The sequence below is a fragment of the Pocillopora damicornis genome, chromosome 4 (genome assembly GCF_964200805.1).
Source record: "Pocillopora damicornis chromosome 4, jaPocDami1.2, whole genome shotgun sequence".
NCBI classification, from domain to species: domain Eukaryota; kingdom Metazoa; phylum Cnidaria; class Anthozoa; order Scleractinia; family Pocilloporidae; genus Pocillopora; species Pocillopora damicornis.
This window is the reverse complement of record NC_142673.1, coordinates 13,684,139-13,708,612: the sequence shown is the minus strand read 5'-3', so window position 1 is coordinate 13,708,612 and position 24,474 is coordinate 13,684,139. Positions and strand designations below refer to the sequence as shown.

At 37.5% G+C, this 24,474-nt stretch overlaps 3 protein-coding genes and 1 pseudogene across 3 annotated transcripts; all 4 read left to right on the top strand.

The window, feature by feature from the left end:
- Nucleotides 1–3,908: 3,908 nt before the first annotated feature.
- On the top strand, nt 3,909–4,988 carry LOC149046904 (trace amine-associated receptor 13c-like). Its single transcript, XM_089204185.1, has one exon. The coding sequence runs from the start codon at nt 3,909–3,911 to the stop codon at nt 4,986–4,988; it is 1,080 nt and encodes a 359-aa protein (XP_089060311.1).
- Nucleotides 4,989–11,100: 6,112 nt separating this feature from the next.
- On the top strand, nt 11,101–12,283 carry LOC149046903 (trace amine-associated receptor 13c-like; annotated as a pseudogene).
- A 5,237-nt stretch (nt 12,284–17,520) lies between these two features.
- On the top strand, nt 17,521–18,842 carry LOC149046902 (trace amine-associated receptor 13c-like). Its single transcript, XM_089202587.1, has one exon. The coding sequence runs from the start codon at nt 17,641–17,643 to the stop codon at nt 18,667–18,669; it is 1,029 nt and encodes a 342-aa protein (XP_089058713.1). The 5' UTR covers nt 17,521–17,640; the 3' UTR covers nt 18,670–18,842.
- A 3,315-nt stretch (nt 18,843–22,157) lies between these two features.
- On the top strand, nt 22,158–23,321 carry LOC149046901 (adenosine receptor A3-like). The gene has a single exon (XM_089204184.1). It carries the CDS (start codon nt 22,158–22,160, stop codon nt 23,319–23,321), a length of 1,164 nt encoding a protein of 387 aa, XP_089060310.1.
- Nucleotides 23,322–24,474: the final 1,153 nt, after the last annotated feature.

Here is a 24,474-nt window from a genome sequence, read left to right as displayed (position 1 = left end):
AATGAAGGACTGCTCGACGATTTAGATTGGTCTTCTATGTTATAAAGGTGGTAACCTGAGGCTATATACTTCCATCAGTTTCTTTTGCGCTTAATTTCGTAGAAACTCTCATTGATAGGTGAGTCTTTTGGTAAAGGGGGTCAGTTTCAACTACTACAACTAAGAAACTATGGTTCTGAGGGAGGGGGGGGAAAGGAATTATATGATAATTTGGTTTTAGCAACTGAGTTGATCATGTGAATTGGCCACCATAGAATATTTGTAAAGCTGACGTTCCGAACGTAACGTTAGCTGTTGTTCAGAGCGAAATGAGTTTAGTAGTGGGCACGCAAGTGGGGAAATTTTCAGACTTTCCGGTCAGAGATACAAGCATAGGAGGAAATGGAACCACTTTACAGCGCTGTAGGACCTTATTACCTCTTGATTGTTTCTGATGCTCGCTGGTTCTCCTGAGATAGAGGAAATTCCTCACAACTGAACTATTAAAGGTTTATATTGACAGATATTCTGAATACTCCTACGTTTGCTCTTTGTACGTAAATATGTTGTTTTCATATTTCACATTTACCCCTGAACACCAGTCTTTTCAATGATGGAGGGTGGAGAATTTGGAGGGGGGGGGGATCACATGGTTTTATCATGCGGTGGAGGGGGGTCAGTCGTCAGCAACAAAGTTATAAAGGGGGAGGGTGGACTACAGAAAGTAAATAATTTTTCATTTCATTATTCGTTTTCCGTTGTTTCTTTCATTTTTAACTGTAATGATTAAAGGTTCCGAATGAATAGCAGCAGATCTGTTTGTAAAGCTTGAACTTTGAAGTTAGACAACGTAAATTGATTGCTCTCGACTTTTCGGATGGTCAATGCAAATTCAACATCGACCAGTAATCGAATATAATGCACAACTCACGTCACTGCGTGACCTCATATCCTCTCCAAAAGGACACTGTCACTCAATCAATCAATGATTGCATAAAAACAAGGTATACATATTTTCTTATTTCTTTTACTAAACAATTTCCTTCGAACATCTTAATTAAAAAGAGCAATATGACATTACATATTTACTGGATCTTTTACCAAAATAAATGGACATGATTTTCATAGTTCATTTAAGCGATAATAGTGCAGTAAAACCAGACTAATATCTTCGACACACACATTCAAGAATTTAATATTTATTTATTAGCTGTTCGGCACTTGGGAGATATATTCCGACAAACAAAATACAAACAATGATTACGGTAACCTTTTTTCATTAGATTTTATCTGTTTTATCATTTCGACATGCCGACAGAAACATCTGCCACTTTTTGCTTAAAACTTACCTTTTATAAATGTAAATATTTTGTAAATTTCTGGCATTGATGTCGTCCGTTCTTTGAAATTTGGAAGCTGCTCTCATATTTTGCAGATATTTGAGTATGTGTCCTGCACACTTGAAGAGGAAATAAATAGGATTAATATTGCTCAAATTTTGACAATTTCATGTTCAATTTAAACTTAAATGACTTTGATAACCACTTTAATCAAACGGAAATCATGATTTTATGACACAGGACCGACTTTAAATGGGAGGTTACGGAATTTGTTTGGAGGATGTTATTTTTCAAATTTTAATGTCTCTTTTTACGACTGAACTCAAAAGTTGGATGAGTTAGCCTCTGCAGGGACTTTGGAAGCGTGATGTGTCATGAACTACAAGCTGGAAAAAATACTCGGCGGGTACCTCCTGGTAATGGGGATGTGCCGCTGGATGAGGTCGCATTTTTCACGACTGAATTGACTATATCAATAGAGTTACTAGAATGGAGTCACACATTTTCGGGATTTTAAAAGTAAGAAAATTGCTTCAAGTAGGGATGTGAAAATGGTAAGAACTAAATGCACCAGAATATTTGTATTGTTGTTCCGCAGGTAAAAGTTTCAAATGTACCAAATTGTTTTTAATGTAGGTGAAAAATCAAGTGATCTGCGTCCTGTTTAACAAATAGTTTAATTCGTTTTAGGATGATCCACTTAAAAGGCTTTATAAAGTAGACTCATAACCAGAAAGTGACTAAGTTGGGAGCAGAAAAATCACATATGCTCAAAAGTGACTGCGATGGTGTTTATAATTGGCCACGGGAGAGGTTGAGAGGCCAGCGATATATACTCGGTAAATAGTGACCAAAGTACCCCCACCCCCTCCCAGGTTCTGGCTTTATTTCAAACCAAGACCCACACTCGTTTTCAAACCTTGGCCTCTAAAAGTTGAACTTGGTTCGCGCTAAGCATAAGTACGCGTCAGAGCCAAAGACAAACTGGTAAATCGAGCTAAAAAATTCAGCTCGAGTGACACGATTTGATATTATTGTCTTTCCCTTTGGTTCCATCGGAGTTCAAACGAAAATGACTTTAGTATGTCATCCGAAATGTCATCTTTTTGCAGACTACTATCATTTACGACTGGAATGATCGAATCCATACACGTTTTCCGATCGATGGATAGGGTATACCTATATTTCACACCTGGAGTTGACTAGAAACTGGATTGCATTTTCAATAGAGTTCATATATTGGGGTCACATATTTTCGAGACTTTGAGGTGAAGAAAATTTCTGGTAAGTAGGGATTTAAAAATAAGAAGAAGAATCGCGGTTAAATTCTTGTTACCGTATCATCAAAAGTGACTAAGATGGGGTCTATAATTGGCCACAGAACAGACTATAATGCGATAGGGTTCTGATAGGTCAGCGGCCCATACTCAACAAAAATTGACTCTATTTTCAAATTCCCCTCCCCCGAGCTCAAAACCCATTCCCTTAGGCGGTGCATGTCTATGTATCCAATGTGGAGGAGTCATGGGCTCCTCATGAATTAATTTCTGTCAGATTAGGGGATCCCATTTAATAGATGTTCCAGCAGTGGAGCAGCGATGTTTTTTTATTGTAATCAATTTTTTTTCCGCATAATACTGCCACCCCCTCAACCCGACTTTGTTTCTGCAGTCGTTGTGATCAAAGAGTGTTTACATCAAAGAGGTCGGGAAGCTTAGTTTAACCCTTAAACTCCCGGAAGTGCTCAACATGTAACTTCTCTCTACAATATTGACACATTATCCAGCAGAAATGTAATAAGAATATTCAAAGTAATAAAGTAGAAGTTGCTATCTCGATTTAACAGGAAATTCTTGTCACTAATTTACAAGGAAATGTGTAGTAGTTAGTATGTAATGGAAAGGTTGCCTCGGCTGCTATAAAAATGTCAAGTTTTTTTTTATCCCGGCGAGGTCATGAAACTAATTTTTAATGAGAAAGTCCAATATTGGAACTGAAATGGAGAGTTTCTTCAATTTTTATGATAAATTGAACCGTTGTTCATTGAAGTGCAGGTTTTTTTTTTATAGCAAAGATTTGAAAAGTTTAAGTGGTAAAGACCAAGTTCGACATCTTACTAAGATCAGCACGATTTTTAATAACTTTTTCCCATAAGCGGCACCCTTGTCTGTGCCGTAAGGCGAAATCCAAACGCAGGGCCTGTTTGCGGGATAAACAAACGGCAGTGAGAGCTCTACATCTATTTCACAATGGGTCACCCATCAGAACGCGTGCATTTATACAAGCACCGCACTGAGGGTAAATAAACACTTTTAAGTGATAGTTGCAGGAGCATGTTAAAACATGCACCTACAGCTGTCACCTATTACTTTTCAGTGATAACATCATAAAGATCATCATTTTTAATAAGAGAAATGTACAAAGAGAAAAAAACTTCGTCCTCCGCAATTTAATGGGCGATCTCTGTCATCGATAAGATGTCACAGTCAGTGGAGTGCTTGCATTCATAATTAGTCAGTGAACAGTAAAGAGGCACAAAACATATGTTGTACCCTGGCTTCTTCATCGTTATCTTAGTATCATCTCAAAATGAACAAAAAGTCTTCGTCATCTTCTTCTAGTGTCAGCCGACGAAACGGTACAAATGATGTATATCATGATGATCGCACACAGGGCGAAAGCATTGCATTGTGCAGCGCTTTAACGCTAACATTTATTTTAGTTGTCGTGGGAAACTTACTCACCATAACTATTTTTGCGAGGAACAAAAATATTCGCAAGAAATATTGGTTTCTAGTTGTTAACATGGCGTTTGCTGATCTGTTCCTAGGAGCTCTGAGTTTACCAGTATACATTTACGATGTCGGGTATGGATTCCGCCTATGGACCACGTTCGTTGGAAACTTATGGATCAACAAGCCTATCTTAATTTCCTACATGATCGTTGACACAGCTTTCTCGCAGGCTTCTCTTATTTCTGCAGTGTTCATAGCGTGTGAAAGATTTTACGCCATACGTTGGCCGTTTAAGCATCGTACATTATCGATACAAGCATACCGCATTGCTATATTTTCAGTGTGGGCACTAGCTCTCCTTATTTCTGCAATGTGGACCGGTTCAAACCTACTATTTTCTTACAAGTACACTATGTTTTTTTGGGGGCCGTACACTTTGATTCTAATTTTAATCACATGTGGCTGTAATATTGGTATTTGGCAAAAGTTTCAAACTGGAACAGTCGCCGCTTCACATCAAGAAAGCCGAGACTTACAAAACAAGCGCTTAACTAAGACTTTGTTAGTTGTATCTGGCCTTACTTTACTCGCTTGGCTGCCGCTAGTTTTGTTAAACTTACTAATGTATGTTTGGTTTTTCCATGTACCAAGACGATTTTATCATGCAGTAAACCTTTTCAACTATTTGAACTCTTTTGTCAATCCAATTTTTTACGCATTAAGAATTGCTGAGTTTCGACGGGCACTGGCTTTATGTTGTACAGGAAGACATGTGCAAGCAGCTGTAAACACAAAGTTTTCTAAAACAAGGAAAGAGAGGCACAGAAGGACCGCTGAGTTTAGTCGTGAACTGGCTTTCGAACAGGATGTTATAGATATTGAGTTTAGTCGTGAACTGGCTTTCGAACAGAATGTTCTGGATACTAAACTGTAAATACATAATTCAAACACTAGCTGGAACTCGATTAAAATGAAATAGGTAGAACACGAACTGAATATTTTAATGTCAGGAAGTCGAAGTTAAAAACCTAGTAATGCCTCTCAAATGATGGAAATGGCAGCAGTAGTGTTAAGTAAAAATTGTTCAAATAAATGAGACATATAATTAGGCACTATTTGTCTACATTTAAGTCGGCAATACATGACAGGATAAGAACTGTGTCTTAGTTGACAACTTCCAGAGTCATTACCGGTCAGGTGTATTTTCTAAAGTAACCAGAACTTCAGAAACACCAAAAAAAGAAGAAAAATAACATTTTGAATCGCAGAAAAGCGCAAAATATAATTATGATATTAGGTTGTAGATTTATTCCATTTTAGGGAAACAGCTTCGTCAGATCTCATGACATGGAGCCCTCTGCTTTACTGTTTTATTTTTCATTGCGTTTTATAGTTGTTTGTTTTCTGTCTTTTTCATTGTTGATTCACCTCAGTAAAATTGACGGGAGGGCTGGCTCTTTGCCCGATGGTTGTAAACAAGAGAATAGTTTGCCAGTTTCTCCCATTGATCGCTGATTCACATGGAGAAATGCTTGCTCATTTACGCATAATACTAAGTGAGGACTTTCTATTTCTCGTTAAATATACTAGACAAGGACGAAAAGTAATATAAAAGATTTTAATTTGCATGATAAAGAATTTTGTAAAGATAAAGAGTTCGAACAGATGTACCAAAGGTGTCTGCACAAAGACACCTTATGGTATAGAGTACGATCACAAAAGAAACAGTTCAAAATATAAACTATAAGATAAGTATACGATTACCATAACATTAGTATACGATCATGTGGTAAAAACAAAAAAGTGACACGCGAGGCAGAGCCGAGGGTGTCATAAATCACGTTCTTATCACATTTTGACATCTTCTGTAATCTATTACTGTAGAGATCCACGGCAACGTGGAATATATTTGTCATATATGACTAATATATACTTCCTCTAGTCTGACAATACATTATAACGAAGAACCAATCAAGATGCATGTATCATTCATTTTATCGCTTCGATATTCATATGCAGTCGTCAAAATTTGGAGTGGAAAAAGTAATTCATACTTATCGTTACATTGAAATGTAAATCTCACCATTTCAAGGACCCACGCTGACATATTTGCATTAAGTATGGGAAGTGAAGCGATAAAATCTCCTAAGCAGGATGGGGAATTGACCTAGCTAGAATAGAGAGATGTTGGTTATAAACAGAAGACATCAATTTTTTGAACGTGTGTGAGAAAAAAAAGTTATTACGGTCAGGTATTTATGTTTGAGGTTTTTAGGAAACTTTTCATAAATTAAATGAATATGGAGGGACAGATGTTCCAAGCTTTTCAAACATATCCTGGAGGCTAGGAAAGTAGACCGAAATAAAACTTTTGACAACTTACAGTTTTAATAGTCACCTGAACTTTGAAAGGCTTGAGTTCACGGAAGGTTCCAGAGGAAATATATCCTTAGATAAACTATTTGAACATGAGTCAATAAAAAATAGCATTACAGGAAGACAGTTTCTACTCTCCACCCATTACCCTAAATAGCACGAATATATCAATAGCTTTCTGACGGATGAAACTGTCAGCAAGTTAGAGATTAATTGGAGACCGTCAAGAAACGCAGTTGGTAATACAGTCAAACCTGTATTTAACGGGGAATGGCGGATTGACCACTTAAATCAGGTTGACCGCTTAAATACAGGCTCCACAGAATAGAGATGTTATAAAAATAAAAAAAACGCCATTTTATGTCATAAGTGACAACCAAGAGAATATTTTTACATTCTTTTGCTGACCACTTCATGTAAAAATTTTAACAACATTGATTTCGGGGGAAATAAATGGATTAAATTTTGCTTGAAAGAGAAATCTTCGCTTAGTTTGAGCTGTACGGTTCCGCTCTCAGTGACCGTTCAATACAAGTGAAAAATAATACAAACAAGCCGCAAGGACTCAGTGAAGGGTGAGCACGACCGCTTAATAGAGGTGACGCTTAATAAAGTTGAGAAATTACAGTAGTAAAGGGCAACAAATTTCGGGACTTTGAAAACCGACCGTTAGATACGGGTGAAGAATCATCAACCGAGGGAGGATTTTAACGACCTGAAGACGCTAAAAAAGGGAAAAATAACACAGCACTTCAGTGCAGTGCAATTGAGATTTTTTGGCAAAGATGCGCTTAAAATTTGATCGTAGAGCGTTGATTTTCTTCCCAGAATTTCCGCAGCATCGAGTATTTTTATATTGCGACTACATCTGTTGACTCACGCAACGGATATCGCTGAGAATGAGAGACTTCTTGACGACTTAGGTCGGTCTTCTGTGTCATAAAGGTGGTAACCAATGGCCAACTTAACTTCGTAGAAACTCTCACCGATAGGTGTGTTTTTTGGTAAAGGGGTCGGTTTCAGTTTCTAAAGAAACTATGGTTCCGGGAGGGGGAAGGAATTATATGATAATTTGGTTTTAGCAACTGAGTTGATCATGTGAATTGGCCACCATAGAGAATTTGTAAAGCTGACGTTCCGAACGTAACGTCAGCTGTTGTTCAGAGCGAAATGAGTTTAGTAGTAGGCACGCAAGTGGGGAAATTTTCAGACTTTCCGGTCAGAGATACAAGCATAGGAGGAAATGGAACCGCTTCACAGCGCTCTATGACCTTATGACCTTTTGATTCTTTCTGATGCTCGCTGGTTCTCCTGTGATAGAGGACATTCCTCACAACTGAACTATTAATGGTTTATATTGACAGATATTCTGAATACTCCTACATTTGCTCTTTGTACGTAAATATGTTTTACATTTGCCCCTGAACACCAGTCTTTTCAATGACGGAGGGTGGAGAATTTTGAGGAGGATCACATGGTTTTATCATGCGGTGGAGGGGGGGGTGGGGTCAGTCGTCAACAACAAAGTTATAAGGGGGGAGGGGGGACTACAGAAAATAATTAATTTTCCATTTCATTATTCGTTTCCCGTTGTTTCTTTCATTTTTAACTGTAATGATTAAAGGTTCCGAATGAATAGCAGCGGATCTGTTTGTAAAGCTTGAACGCTGAAGTTAGACAACGTAAATTGATTGCTCTCGACTTTTCGGATACTTAATGCAAATTCAACATCAACCAGTAATCGAATATAATGCACAACTCACGTCACTGCGTGACCTCATATCCTCTCCAAAAGGACACTGTCACTCAATCAATCAATGATTGCATATAAACAAGTTATACATATTTTCTTATTTCTTTTACCAACCAATTTACTTCGAACATCTTAATTAAAAAGAGCAATATGACATTACATATTTACTGGATCTTTTACCAGAATAAATGGACGTGATTTGCATAGTTCATTTAAGCGATAATAGTGCAGTAAAACCAGACTAATATCTTCGACACTCACACTCAAGAATTTAATATTAATTTATTAGCTGTTCGGCACTTAGGAGATATATTCCGACAAACAACGACGACCGACCAGAATGATCAAATCCATACACGTTTTCCGATCTATGGACAGAGTATACCTATTTTTCACGCCTTGAGTTGACTAGAAACTGGATTGCGTTTTCAATAGAGTTCATATATTGGATATACATATTTTCGGGACTTTGGGGTGAAGAAAATTTCTGGTAAGTAAGGATTCAAAAATAATAAGAAGAATCGCGGTTAAATTTTGTTACCGTATCACCAAAAGTGACTAAGATGGGGTCTATAATTGGCTACAGAATAGACTTTAATGCGGTAGAGGTTCTGATAGGTCAGCGGCCCATACGCAACAAATATTGAGCCTATTTTCAGGTTCCTATCCCCCCGACCCTAGAACTCATTATCTTAGGCGGTGCATATCTATGTATCCTATGTGGAGGAGTCATGGGCCCCTCATGAATTAATTTCTGTCAGACTAGGGGATTCCATTTAACAGATGTTCCAGCAGTGGAGCAGCGATGTTCTTATTGTAATAAATTCCTTTTTCTGCATAATACTGCCTCCCACCGCGCCCCGACTTTGTTTCTGCAGTCGTTGTGGGTCCTTTAGTCGACGGTAAATATAACAACAGAATTATATATTAAAATAGAAATAAAAATAATAAATCTGTATTGTTTCACTTATTAAGAGTAGTCTATACTCAAATAACCGGAGCAGAATAGAATTGTAAAAATGGAGAGTTACATATAAAGATGGTAATGCACAACAAGAGGATATAGAAGACTTTATATTCTCTTGTGCATGGATATATGTTACAAAGATTTTAGACACAAGAAGGGCATTGACCATCATAAACCGACCTTTTCGGGCTCACCATGCTTCACTTTGCATAATCGAAGAATGTTTAAATTAAAGAGATCGGGAAACTTAGCTTAACCCAATATTCAGACATTATCCAGCAGAAATGTAGTGAGAACATTGAAACTTATCAGGCAGAGGTTGCTATCTTGATCTAATAGCAAATTCTTGTAACTAATTTACAAGGAAATGTATAGTAGTTAGAAGGAAGAATTAGCAATCAGATCTTAGGAGTTAGGAATTAAAGGGTTAAATGAATACCCACTCGTTCAGAACGCGGGTTATACAGTTTAGCATATAATGGAAAGGTTGCCTTGGCTGCTATAAAAATGTCAAGTTTTTTTTTTAATCCCAGCGACGTCATGAAACCTTTTTTTTAATGAGAAAGTCCAATATTGGAACTGAAATGGAGAGTTTCTTCAATTTTTATGATTAATAATATACATGAAAAAATTACTCAGTTCTGATTGGTTAAGATAAATGCAGTTTTCAGGTAACTCAGTGCAGAAGAGAGTTAATTTAGTGTAGAAGAGGGTGAATTCAGTGCAAAGAAAGTAACAAATCAGACATTCTGATCGGTCAATCATCAAAGAAACTCACAGGTAGCCAATCAAATGCAAGCTTTGGATGTCGCAACAAAATTTGAAAATTTGCGAGTGAAACAATAGCCGGCGTTTAAACTAGGGTTTCTTTCGCCGCCGCAGCTGAAAAACCGCTCAAACAACGAAAATACTGTAAAAAGCACTACTTTTTGGTTGTCGGTTTGGAAAAAGTCGAAAAAATCGAAAATTACAAGCTGACCCAGCTTAACACTTTGCTCGAGCGATCCAACGCCGAAATTAAAAACAAGCATGGTTAAACCTCGGCCTTAAAGATGTGAAGATATCATGGCATATTATTGTTTTGATTGTACGCGATTGTTTTGACCGAACGCACGGTTTGAATAAATTATTTCTGCACTTAATGCGCGCGCTTTGCTTATGCTTAATTAATATATAAATTTAGCCAAGCCTAAAAGCGCAGCTCGCATTTTTTTCCCGCACGTCCCAAGGGCACAACGCCTTGCCCCGGCCAGGACTAGAGCCCGGGTCGTCGGACTCGGAGCCCAGTGCACTGACCACTGGACTACTGGACAAAGCTGAGGCGTTGGCGTGCCCGCGTTACAGTTGACCACGCATGTTAAAAGTAGCACCTTGTACGGTGGGTCGTACGGTCGCACGGTCATAAATCCACAATTTTGTGAGTCTTTAAAAAAAATTACTCCTGCTTATTTATTCAAAATTGAACTCGAAATCGTGAGATTACCTATACAAATTGAACCGTTGCTCAGTCAAGTGCAGGTTTTGTTTTTTGTTTTTTTTTTTACAAAGATTTGAAAAGTTTAAATGGCAAAGACCGAGTTCTATATCTAACTGAGATCAGCACGGTTTTTAATAACTTTTTTCCATAAGCGGCACCCTTGTCTGTGCCTTGAGGCGAAATCCAAACACAAAGGCCTGCTTGCGGGATAAACCAACGACGGTGAGAGCTCTACATCTCTTTAACAATGGCTCACCTATCAGAACGCGTGCATTTATACAAGCACCGCTGAGGGAAAATGAACACTTTTAAGTGACAACTGCAGGTGCCTGTCGAAACATGCACCTACTGCTGTCACATATTACTTTTAAGTAATAACGGTCATAATTCGTAATTGGTCAGTGAACAGTACAGAGGAACACAACATATGTTGCAACCAGGCTTCTTCATCTTTGTCTCAGTATCATCTCAAAATGACCAATACGTCTTCGTCATCTTCTGCTAGTATCAGCCGAAGAAACGACACAAATGATGCATACGATCGCACTCAGGGGGAAGGCATTGCATTGTGCAGCGCTTTAACGCTAACATTTATTCTAGTTGTCGTGGGAAACTTACTCACCATAGTTATTTTTGCGAAGAACAAAAATGTTCGCAAGAAATATTTGTTACTAGTTGTCAATATGGCGTTTACTGATCTGTTCCTAGGAGCTTTGAGTTTACCAGTATACACTTATGATGTCGGTTATGGATCCCGCCTATGGACCACGTTCGTTGGAAACTTATGGACCAACAAGCCTATCTTAATTTACTACTTCATCGTTGACACAGCTTTCTCCCAGGCCTCTCTTATTTCTGCAGTGTTCATAACGTGTGAAAGATTTTACGCCATACGTTGGCCGTTTAAGCATCGAACATTATCGATACAAGCATACCGCATAGCTATTTTCCTAGTGTGGGTACTAGCTTTCCTTATTTCCGCAACCTTGACCGGTTCAGGCCTATTATTTTCTTACAAGTACACTATGTTTTTTTGGGCACCATACACTTGGTACACCATGTCACTGTAGACTTTGATGAAAGGTTTTGCAAGGTTGTTTGCAAATATCAAGTCTTGTATGACAAGGGGTGTAAAAATTTTAAAGACAAAAGGAAGAAAACATGATTCTCATTTTAATCACATGTGGCTGTAACATTGGTATTTGGAAAAAGTTTCAAACTGGAAGAGTCGCCACTTCACATCAAGAAAGCCGAGAATTTCAAAACAAGCGCTTAACAAAGACTTTGTTAATTGTATCTGGCCTTACTTTACTCGCTTGGCTGCCGCTAGTTTTGTCAAACTTTCTAATGCATGTTTGGTTTTTCCATGTACCAAAACGATTTTATGATATGGTAAACCTTTTCAACTACTTGAACTCTTTTGTCAATCCAATTTTTTACGCATTAAGAATTGCTGAGTTTCGACGAGCACTGTCTTTATGTTGTAGAGGAAGACATGTGCAAGCAGCTGTAAACACAAAGCTTTCTAAAAGAAGGAAAGAGAGGCACGGAACGACTGAGTTTAGTCGTGAACTGGCTTTTGAACAAGATGTTATGGATATTGAGATTAGTCATAAAGTGGCTTTTGAACAGAATGTTATGGATACCAAACTGTAAAACACATAATTCACTGGCTAGAAACTCGATTAAAATGAAATAAGTAGAACACGAGCTGAATATTTTAATGTCAGGAGGTTGAAGTTAAAAACCTAGTAATGCCTCTAAAATGATGGAAATGACAACGGTAGTGTTAGGTAAAAATTATTTAAATTAACAAGACAAGACGAGACTGTGTCTCAGTTGACAACTTCCAGAGTCATTACCGGTTAGGTACATTTTCTAAAGTAACCAGAACTTCAGAAACAGCAAATTTTTACAGTGATGAAATCTCCTATGTCATTTTATATTCTAAGCGACAACCAAGAGAATATTTTTACAGAAATATTACCAACATTGATTTCGGGAGAAAAACATGAGGTAAGTTTTGCTGGAACTGCGAGAATTCTTAGTTTAATTTAAGTGGTTTCGCTCTGAGTGATCGTTCAATACAACGGTAGTGTTAAGTAAAAATTGTTTAAATTAACGAGACAAGACGAGACTGTGTCTCAGTTAACAACTTCCAGAGTCATTACCGGTTAGGTATATTTTCGAAAGAAACCAGAACTTCCGAAACAGCAAATTTTCATAGTGATGAAATCTCCTAACCGGGAAGGGAAGTTGACCTAGAATCGAGAGATGTCGAGTATAAACAGAAGAAATGAATTTTTTGAACGTGTGTGAAAAAAAATGGCAATTACCGTCAGATGATATTCGATATATGCTAAATTTTGGCAGGTATTTATGTTTGAGGTTGTTTGGAAACTTTTTAATTAATTAAACGAATATGGGGGGACAGATGTTCCAAGCTTTTCAAACACGACCTGGAGGCTAGGAAAGTAGACCGAAATAATTCTTTTGAAAACTTACACTTTCAATGGTTGCTTGAAAAAGCTTGAATTTACGGAAGGTTCCAGAGGAAATATATCCTTAGATAAACTATTTGAACATGTGTCATTAAAAAAAAAGCATTACAGGAAGACAGTATGTACTCTCTACCAGTTACCGTAAATAGAACGAATATATCAATAGCATTCTGAAGGATGAAATTGTCAGCAAGTTAGAGATTGATTAGAGACCGTCAAGAAACGCAGTTGGTAATACAGTCAAACCTGTATTTAACGGGGAATGGCGGATTGACCGCCTAAATACAGGTTCCACAGAATAGAGATGTTGTAACAAACGATAAAAAACGTCATTTTATATTCTAAGCGACAACCAAGAGAATATTTTTACAGAAATATTACCAACATTGATTTCGGGAGAAAAACATGAGGTAAGTTTTGCCGGAACTGCGAGAATTCTTAGTTTAATTTAAGTGGTTTAGCTCTGAGTGACCGTTCAATACAGGTGGAAATAATACAAACAAACCGCTAGGACTCAGTGAAGGGTTAGCACTACCGCTTAATAGAGGTGACCGCTTAATAGAGTTGAGAAATTACAGTAGTAAAGGGGAACAAATTTTCGAGACTTTGAAAACCGACCGTTAGATACAGGCTGACCGCTTAATACGGTGCCACAACACTTCAATGCAATGCCATTGAGATTTTTTTGGCAAAAATGCGGTTAAAATTCTATTGTAGAGCATTGATTTTCTTCCCAGAATTTACGCAGTATCAAGTGTTTCTTTTCTTTTTTTTTTGCGCCTATATCTGTTGACTCACGCAACGGATATCGCTGAGAATGAGGGACTGCTTGACGACAGAAAGGGAACCGCTTCACAGCGCTCTATGACCTTATGATCTTTTGATTCTTTCTGATGCGCGCTGGTTCTCCTGAGATAGAGGACATTCCTCACAACTGAACTATTAAAGGTTTATATTGACAGATATTCTGAATACTCCTACGTTTGCTCTTTGTTTGTAAATATGTTTCACATTTACTCCTGAACACCAGTCTTTTCAATGACGGAGGGTGGAGAATTTGGAGGGGGATCACATGGTTTTATCGTGCGGTGGGGGGGGGGGGGAGGGGGGACTACAGAAAATAATTAATTTTCCATTTCATTATTCGTTTCCCGTTGTTTCTTTCATTTTTAACTGTAATGATTAAAGATTCCGAAGGAATAGCAGCGGATCAGTTTGTAAAGCTTGAACTTTGAAGTTAGACAACGTAAATTGATTGCTCTCGACTTTTCGGATACTTAATGCAAATTCAACATCAACCAGTAATCGAATGTAATGTACAACTCACGTCACTGCGTGACCTCATATCCTCTCCAAAAGGACACTGTCACTCAATCAATCAATGATTGCATATAAACAAGTTATACATATTTTCTTATTTCTTTTACCAACCAATTTACTTCGAACATCTTAATTAAAAAGAGCAATATGACATTACATATTTACTGGATCTTTTACCAGAATAAATGGACGTGATTTGCATAGTTCATTTAAGCGATAATAGTGCAGTAAAACCAGACTAATATCTTCGACACACACTCAAGAATTTAATATTTATTTATAAGCTGTTCGGCACTTGGGAGATATATTCCGACAAACAAAATACAAACAATGATTACGGTTACCCATTGCAATAGATTTCATCTGCTTTATTACTTTAATTACAGACAATACGATCGGGAAAGGGATTATGCCGACAGAAACATCTGCCATTATTTTACCGTAAACTTTTTCCTTTAAACTTACCTTTTATAAATGTAAATATTTTGTAAATTTCTGGTACTGATGTCGTCTGTTTTTAAAGTGGTTCTTTGAAATTTGGAAGCTGCACTCATATTTTGCAAATATTTGAGTCTGTGTCGTGCACACTTGAAGAGGAAATAAATAGGATTAATATTGCTCAAATTTTGACAATTTCATGTTCAATTTAAAGTTAAATGACTTTGATAACCACTTGAATCAAACGGAAATCATGATTTTATGACAAAGGACAGACTTTGAATGAGAGGTTACAGAATTTGTTTGGAGAATGTTATTTTCCAAATTTTGATGTCTCTTTTCACGGCTGAACTCAAAGTCGGATGAGTTAGCCTCTGCAGGGACTTTGGATGTGCGGTGCGTCATGATCTACAAGCTGAAAAAAAAAATACTCGGTGGGTGCTTCTTGGTAATGGGGATGTGCCGCTGGATGAGATCGTATTTTTCACGACTGGATTGACTATATCAATAGAGTTACTAGAATGGGTTCGCACATTTTCGGGATTTTAAGAGTGAAAAAATTGCTTTAAGTAAGGATGTGAAAATTGTAAGAACCAAATGCACCAGAATATTTGTATTATTGTTCCGCAGGTAAAAGTTTCAAATGCACCAAAATATTTTTAATGTAGGTGAAAAATCAACATCTGCATTGAGTTTAACAAATAGATTAATTTGTTATAGGATGATCTCCTTAACAGGCTTTATAAAGTAGATGCAATGCCAGAAAGTGACTAAGTTGGGATCAGTTAAATCACATATGCCTAAACGTGATTGCAATGGTGTCTATAATTGGCCACGGAATAGGTTGAGAGGCCAGCGGTACATACTCGGTAAAAATTGACCAAAGTACCCCCCCCCCTCCTCTCCTAGGACCTGGCTCTATTTCAAACCAAGACCCACACTCGTTTTAAAACTTGGTCTCTAAAAGTTGAACTTGGTTCGCGCTTAGCATAAGTACGCGTCAGAGCCAAAGACAAACTGGTAAATTTACCTCAAAAATTCAGCTCGAATGACGAAATTTGATATTGTTGTCTTTCCCTTTGGTTTCATCGGAGTTGAAGCGAAAATGACTTTAGTATGTCATCCGAAATGTCATCCTCTTACAGACTACCATCAATTTACGACCAGAATGATCAAATCCATATACGTTTTCCGATCGATGAATAGGGTATATTTATTTTCACTACTGGAGTTGACTATAAACTGGATTGCGTTTTCAATAGAGTTGATATATTGTACAGACAAGGGTGCCGCTTATGGAAAAAAGTTATTAAAAACCGTGCTGATCTCAGTTAGATGTCGAACTCGGTCTTTACCATGTAAACTTTTCAAATCTTTGCAACAAAAAAAACAAAAAAACCTGCACTTCAATGAACAATGGTCCAACCGACTCGGAGCCCAGTGCACTGACCACTGGACTGAACAAAAATGACTCTTTGAATCAGTTGACCACGCATGTTAAAAGTAGCACCTTGTACGGTCGTACGGTCGTACATCCAAATTTTTTCGGCTTGGTGGGTTACTACTATTTTGTATAATTATGAGGCTACGCTCTGCGAGCTCCGCTATAATGCGGTAGGGGTTCTGGTAGGTCAGCGGCCCATACTCAACAAAAATTGACCCTATTTTCAAATTCCCCTCCACCGAGCTCAAAACCCATTGCCTTAGGCGGTGCATGTCCATGTATCCTATGTGGAGGAGTCATGGGCTCCTCATGAATTAATTTCTGTCAGATCAGGGGATCCCGTTTAATAGATGTTCCAGCAGTGGAGCAGCGATGTTTTTATTGGAATCAATTTCTTTTTCCGCATAATACTGCCTCCCCCCTCACCCCGACTTTGTTTCTGCAGTCGTTGTGGTCAAAGAGTGTTCAAATTAAAGAGGTCGGGAAACTTAAAAGCTTAGTTTAACCCTTAAACTCCCAGAAGTGCTCAACATGTAACTTCTCCCTACAATATTCACACATTATCCAGCAGAAATGTAATGAGAATGTTCAAACTTATCAGGTAGAAGTTGCTATCTTGGTGTAACAGGAAATTCTTGTAACTAATTTACAAGGAAATGTGTAGTAGTTAGTACGTAATGGAAAGGTTGCCTCGGCTGCTTTAAAAATGCCAATTTTTTTTTATCCCGCGAGGTCATGAAAACCAATTTTAAATGATAAAGTCCAATATTAGAACTGAAATGGAGAAACTCTCTCCTAAATTAAACCGTTGTTCATTGAAGTCCAGGTTTTTTTTTTTTTTCAACAAAGATTTGAAAAGTTTAAATGGTAAAGACCGAGTTCGACATCTAACTGAGATCAGCACGGTTTTTAATAACTTTTTCCCATAAGCGGCACCCTTGTCTGTACCGTAAGGCGAAATCCAAACACAGGGCCTGTTTGCGGGATAAACAAACGGCGGTGAGAGCTCTTCATCTATGTAACAATGGCTCACCAATCAGAACGCGCACACTTATACAAGCACCGCACTGAGGGAAAATAAACACTTTAAGTGACAGCTGCAGGTGCATGTTAAAACATGCATCATTTTTATTAAATTTACAAAGAGAAAAAGACTTCCTCCTCCGCAACTCAATGGGCGATCTCTGTCATCAATAAGGTGTCACAGTCAGTGGAGTGCTTGCATTCGTAATTGGTCAGTGAACAGTAAAGAGGCACAAAACATATGTTGTACCCTGGCTTCTTCATCGTTGTCTCAGTATCATCTCAAAATGAACAAAACGTCCTCGTCATCTTCTGCTGGTGTCAGCCGACCAAACGATACAAATGATGTATATGATGGCACTCAGGTGGAAGGCATTGCATTGTGCAGCGCTTTAACGTTAACATTTATTCTAGTTGTCGTGGGAAACTTACTCACCATAGTTATTTTTGCGAAGAACAAAAATATTCGCAAGAAATATTTGTTTCTAGTCGTCAATATGGCGTTTGCTGATCTGTTCCTAGGAGCTTTGAGTTTACCAGTATACATTTACGATGTCGGGTATGAGTTCCACCTATGGACCACGTTCGTTGGAAACTTATGGACCGACAAGCCTATCTTAATTTCCTACATGATCGTTGACACAGCTTTCTCGCAGGCCTCTCTTATTTCTGCAGTGTTCATAACGTGTGAAAGATTTTACGCTATACGTTGGCCGTTTAAGCATCGAACATTATCGACACAAGCATACCACATTGCTATATTTTCAGTGTGGGCACTAGCTCTCCTTATTTCTGCAATCTGGACCGGTTCAAACCTGTTGTTTTCTTACAAGTACACTATGTTTTTTGGGGGGCCATACACTTTGATTCTCATTTTAATCACATGTGGCTGTAACATTGGTATTTGGAAAAAGTTTCAAACTGGAAGAGTCGCCGCTTCACATCAAGAAAGCCGAGACTTACAAAACAAGCGCTTAACAAAGACTTTGTTAATTGTATCTGGCCTTACTTTACTCGCTTGGCTGCCGCTAGTTTTGTTAAACTTACTCATGTATGTATGGTTTTTCCATGTACCAAGACGATTTTATGATATGGTAAACCTTTTCAACTACTTGAACTCTTTTGTCAATCCAATTTTTTACGCATTAAGAATTGCTGAGTTTCGACGAGCACTGGCTTTATGTTGTAGAGGAAGACATGTGCAAGCAGCTGTAAACACAAAGCTTTCTAAAAGAAGGAAAGAGAGGCACAGAACGACCGCTGAATTTAGTCATGAACTGGCTTTCGAACAGAATGTTCTGGATACCAAACTGTAAAACACATAATTCACTAGCTGGAACTCGATTAAAATGAAATAGGTAGAACACAAGCTGAATATTTTAATGTCAGGCACTTGAAGTTAAAAACCTAATAATGCCTCTAAAATGATGGAAATGACAACGGTAGTGTTAAGTAAAAATTGTTCAAATAAATGAGACATATAATTAGGCTCTATTCGTCTACATTTAAGTCGGTAATACATGACAGGATAAGAACTTCACCTTAGTTGACAACTTCCAGGGTCATTACCGGTTAGGTATATTTTCTAAAGTAACCAGAACTTCAGAAACAGCAAAAAAGGAAGAAAAATAAATGAATCACAGAAAAGCGCAAAATGTAATTATGATATTAGGTTGTAGATTTATTCCATTTTCAGGTAACAGCTTCGTCAGCTCTTATGACATGGAGCCCTCTGCTTTACTGTTTTACTTTTGATCGTGTTTTATAGTTGTTTGTTTTCTGTCTTTTTCACTTTTGATTCACCTCAGTAAAATTGACGGGAAGGCTGGCTCTTTGCCCGATGGTAGTAAACAAGAGAATAGTTTGCCAGTTTCTCCCATTGATTGCCGACTCACACAGAGAAATGCTTGCTCATTTACACATAATACTAAGTGAGGACTTTCTATTTCTCGTTAAATATACTAGACAGAAAAGGCAGAAAAGTACTATAAAACAATTTAATTTGCATGATAAAGGATTTTGTAAAGATAAAGAGTTCGAACAGATGTACCAAAGGTGTCTGCACAAAGACACCTTATGGTATAGGGTACGATCACGATAGAAACAGTTCAAAATATAAACTATAAGATAAGTATACGATTACTATACGATCATGTGGTAAGAACAAAAAAGTGACACACGAGGCAGAGCCGAGGGTATCATTAATCACGTTCTTACCTTATTTTGACATCTTCTGTAATTTATTACTGTAGAGATCCACGGCAACGTGGAATATAATTGTCATATATGACTAATATATACCCCCTCTAGTCTGACAATACATTATAACGAAGAACCAATCAAGATGCATGTATCATTCATTTTATCGCTTCGATATTCATATGCAGTTGTTAAATGTGGATAAAAAAGTGGATAAAATAATTCCTACTTATCTTTACATTGAAATGTAAATCTCATCATTTCAAGGAATGAAGTATAAACAAAAGACATCAATTTTTTGAACGTGTGTGAAAAAAAAAGTTATTGCCGTCAGATGATATTCTACATATGCCAAATTTTTGACAGGTATTTGTGTTTGAGGGTTTTAGGAAACTTTTCATAAATTAAACGAATACGGAGGGACAGATGTTCCGAGCTTTTCAAACATACCCTGGAGGCTAGGAAAGTAGACCGGAATAAAACTTTTGACAACTTACAGTTTCAATAGTCGCCTGAAAAAGCTTGAATTCACGGAAGGTTCCAGAGTAATTATATCCTTAGATAAACTATTTGAACATGAGTAATAAAAAAATAGCATTACAAGAAGACAGTTTCTACTCTCTACCCGTTACCCTAAATAGCACGAATATATCAATACATCTGTTGACCCACGCAACGGATATCGCTGAGAATGAGAGACTGCTTGACGACTTAGGTCGGTCTTCTGTGTCATAAAGGTGGTAACCAATGGCCAACTTAACTTCGTAGAAACTCTCACCGATAGGTGAGTTTTTTGGTAAAGGGGTCGGTTTCAGTTTCTAAAGAAACTATGGTTCCGGGAGGGGGAAGGAATTATATGATAATTTGGTTTTAGCAACTGAGTTGATCATGTGAATTGGCCACCATAGAGAATTTGTAAAGCTGACGTTCCGAACGTAACGTCAGCTGTTGTTCAGAGCGAAATGAGTTAAGTAGTAGGCACGCAGGTTGGAAAATGTTCAGACTTTCCGGTCAGAGATACAGGCATAGGAGGAAATGGAACCGCTTCACAGCGCTCTATGACCTTATGACCTTTTGATTCTTTCTGATGCTCGCTGGTTCTCCTGAGATAGAGGAGATTCCTCACAACTAAACTATTAAAGGTTTATATTGACAGATATTCTGAATACTCCTACGTTTGCTCTTTGTATGTAAATATGTTGTTTTCATATTTCACATTTACCCCTGAACACCAGTCTTTTCAATGATGGAGGGTGGAGAATTTTGAGGGGGATCACATGGTTTTCAAGTATCGGGCACTGTAGGGGGGTCAATTAGTTATAAAGTTATATAGGGGGAGGGGGGACTGCAGAAAGTAATTAATTTTCCATTTCATTATTCGTTTCCCGTTGTTTCTTTCATTTTTAACTGTAATGATTAAAGATTCCGAATGAATAGCAGCAGATCTGTTTGTAAAGCTTGAACTTTGAAGTTAGACAACGTAAATTGATTGCTCTCGACTTTTCGGATACTTAATGCAAATTCAACATCAACCAGTAATCGAATATAATGCACAACTCACGTCACTGCGTGACCTCGTATCCTCTCCAAAAGGACACTGTCACTCAATCAATCAATGATTGCATATAAACAAGTTATACATATTTTCTTATTTCTTTTACCAACCAATTTACTTCGAACATCTTAATTAAAAGAGCAATATGACATTACATATTTACTGGATCTTTTACCAAAATAAATGGACGTGATTTGCATAGTTCATTTAAGCGATAATAGTGCAGTAAAACCAGACTAATATCTTCGACATTCACACTCAAGAATTTAATATTTATTTATTAGCTGTTCGGCACTTGGGAGATATATTCCGACAAACAAAATACAAACAATGATTACGGTTACACATTTCAATAGATTTTATCTGTTTTATCATTTCGACGTGCTGACAGAAACATCTGCCACTTTTTGCTTAAAACTTACCTTTTATAAATGTAAATATTTTGTAAATTTCTGGCATTGATGTCGTCCGTTCTTTGAAATTTGGAAGCTGCGCTCATATTTTGCAGATTGTTTTTTATTGAAATAAAATTATTTTTCCGCATAATACTGCCTCCCCCCTCGCCCCGACTTTGTTTCTGCAGTCGTTGTGGGTTCATTAGTCGACGGTAAATATGATAACAGAATTATATATAAAATAGAAATAAAAATAATAAATCTGTATTGTTTCACTTTTCAAGAGTACTCTACACTCAAATAACCGCAGCAGAATAGAATTGTAAAAATGAAGAGTTGCATATATAGATGGTAATGCACTATAAAAGATTATACAATAAGCTCAGTTATGCACGCATTCTGATTGGTTCTCACTTATAATCTGTTGGAGGACAGACGTATAGATGACGTCATCATTAAAACTTTTTAAAATTCTTTATTATATAAAACAAATAGATTCCAAGTTGCCGTGCGTCTGTTCAGTAATAGATCACAGATGACATCAATAAGGTGTCACAATCAGTGGAGTGCTTGCATTCGTAATTGGTCAGTGAACAGTACAGAGGAACACAACATATGTTGCAACCAGGCTTCTTCATCTCAGTATCATCTCAAAATGAACAAAACGTCTTCGTCGTCTTCTGCTTGTGTCAGCCGACGAAACGATACAAATGATGCATATGATCGCACTCAGGGGGAAGGCATTGCATTGTGCAGTGTTTTAACGCTAACATTTATTCTAGTTGTCGTGGGAAACTTACTCACCATAGTTATTTTTACGAAGAACAAAAATATTCGCAAGAAATATTTGTTTCTAGTCGTCAATATGGCGTTTGCTAATCTGTTTCTAGGAGCTTTGAGTTTACCAGTATACATTTACGATGTCGGGTATGATTTCCACCTATGGACCACGTTCGTTGGAAACTTATGGACCGACAAGCCTATCTTAATTTCCTACATGATCGTTGACACAGCTTTCTCGCAGGCCTCTCTTATTTCTGCAGTGTTCATAACGTGTGAAAGATTTTACGCTATACGTTGGCCGTTTAAGCATCGAACATTATCGACACAAGCATACCACATTGCTATATTTTCAGTGTGGGCACTAGCTCTCCTTATTTCTGCAATCTGGACCGGTTCGAACCTTTTAATTTCTTACAAGTACACTATGTTAATTTGGGGGCCGTACACTTTGTTTCTAATTTTAATCACATGTGGCTGTAACATTGGTATTTGGCAAAAGTTTCAAACTGGAAGAGTCGCCGCTTCACATCAAGAAAGCCGAGACTTACAAAACAAGCGCTTAACAAAGACTTTGTTAATTGTATCTGGCCTTACTTTACTCGCTTGGCTGCCGCTAGTTTTGTTAAACTTACTCATGTATATATGGTTTTTCCATGTACCAAAACGATTTTATCATGCGGTAAACCTTTTCAACTACTTGAACTCTTTTGTCAATCCAATTTTTTACGCATTAAGAATTGCTGAGTTTCGACGAGCACTGGCTTTATGTTGTAGAGGAAGACATGTGCAAGCAGCTGTAAACACAGAGCTTTCTAAAAGAAAGAAAGAGATCCACGGAACGACCGCTGAGTTTAGTTGTGAAGTGGCTTTCGAACAGGATGTTATGGATACTGAGTTTAGTCGTGAAGTGGCTTTCGAACAGAGTGTTATGGATACTGAGTTTAGTAGTGAACTGGCTTTCGAACAGGATGTTCTGGATACTGAGTTTAGTAGTGAACTGGCTTTTGAACAGGATGTTATGGATACCAAACTGTAAAACACATCATTCAAACACTAGCTAGAAACTCGATTAAGACGAAAATAGGTAGGACACGAGCTAAATATTTTATTAATGTCAGGAAGTTGAAGTTAAAAACCTAACAATACCTCTAAAATGATGGAAATGACATTGGTAGTGTTAATTATAATTATTCAAACAAATGAGACATTAAACATTAAATATTCATCATGATGAATAACTGCAACCTTTTCTGCGAAATGAGACATTGAATAAGGCACCATTCTTTCACGTTTCAATTTAAGTATCGAAGAGACGGCCTTGTCTATATAATCACTCCTTTATGTTTCTACTTATGTCAAAGAATGTTATGTATGTGTATGTAATAGAGTCTTAAAGTGAGATTATGAGTTTGGGAGTTGATAGCCTGCCGAAGAGGCCTAATGTTTATTATTATTCAAGCGAATGGAAGAAAACACAACTGAGGTGAGCGTGAAGCGCGAGTCACACGTAAGGGGAGCAGGGGCACAAAAAAAAGTTAGTAATTTTTGCGCTTCTTCTCCAGTCTGTCCTAACCCTTGCTTACACCTCATACTCAGAGAGGACTTTCCATTTCTCATTTAAGATATTAGACTATGGCAGAGAAGTAATATAAAACATTGTAATTTGCATGAAAAAGAATCCGTAGAGATAAAGAGTTGGAACAGATGTACCAAATGTGTTTGCACAAGGACTCCATATATGGTATAGAGTACGATCACGAAAGAAACAGTTCAACAAATAAACTATAAGATTAGTATACGATCACAGATGACGCGATCGAAATGTAGTAAGAACAGGAAAGTGACAAACAAGGCAGAGCCGAGGGTGTCATTAATCATGTTCTTACCATATTTAGATATCTTCTGTAATCTATTTCTGTAGACACTCACGGTAACATGGAACATATTTGTCGTATGACTAAAAAGTAAAATGTTGTTAATGGTGACGTCATCCTTGCGTCTGTCCTCAATCAGTCAATCAATCAATCATCTCAATTAGGTCGGTAAAGGACGATTAGGCAACACACCAACCACTTACAAAATGTAGAAGTAAAAATTACAAGCTACAAGAAGTACAATACAGAATGAAAAGTTAACTATACAAATTGACACGCTCTTATTAAGCTAATGAACTAAGGTCATTAGAGACG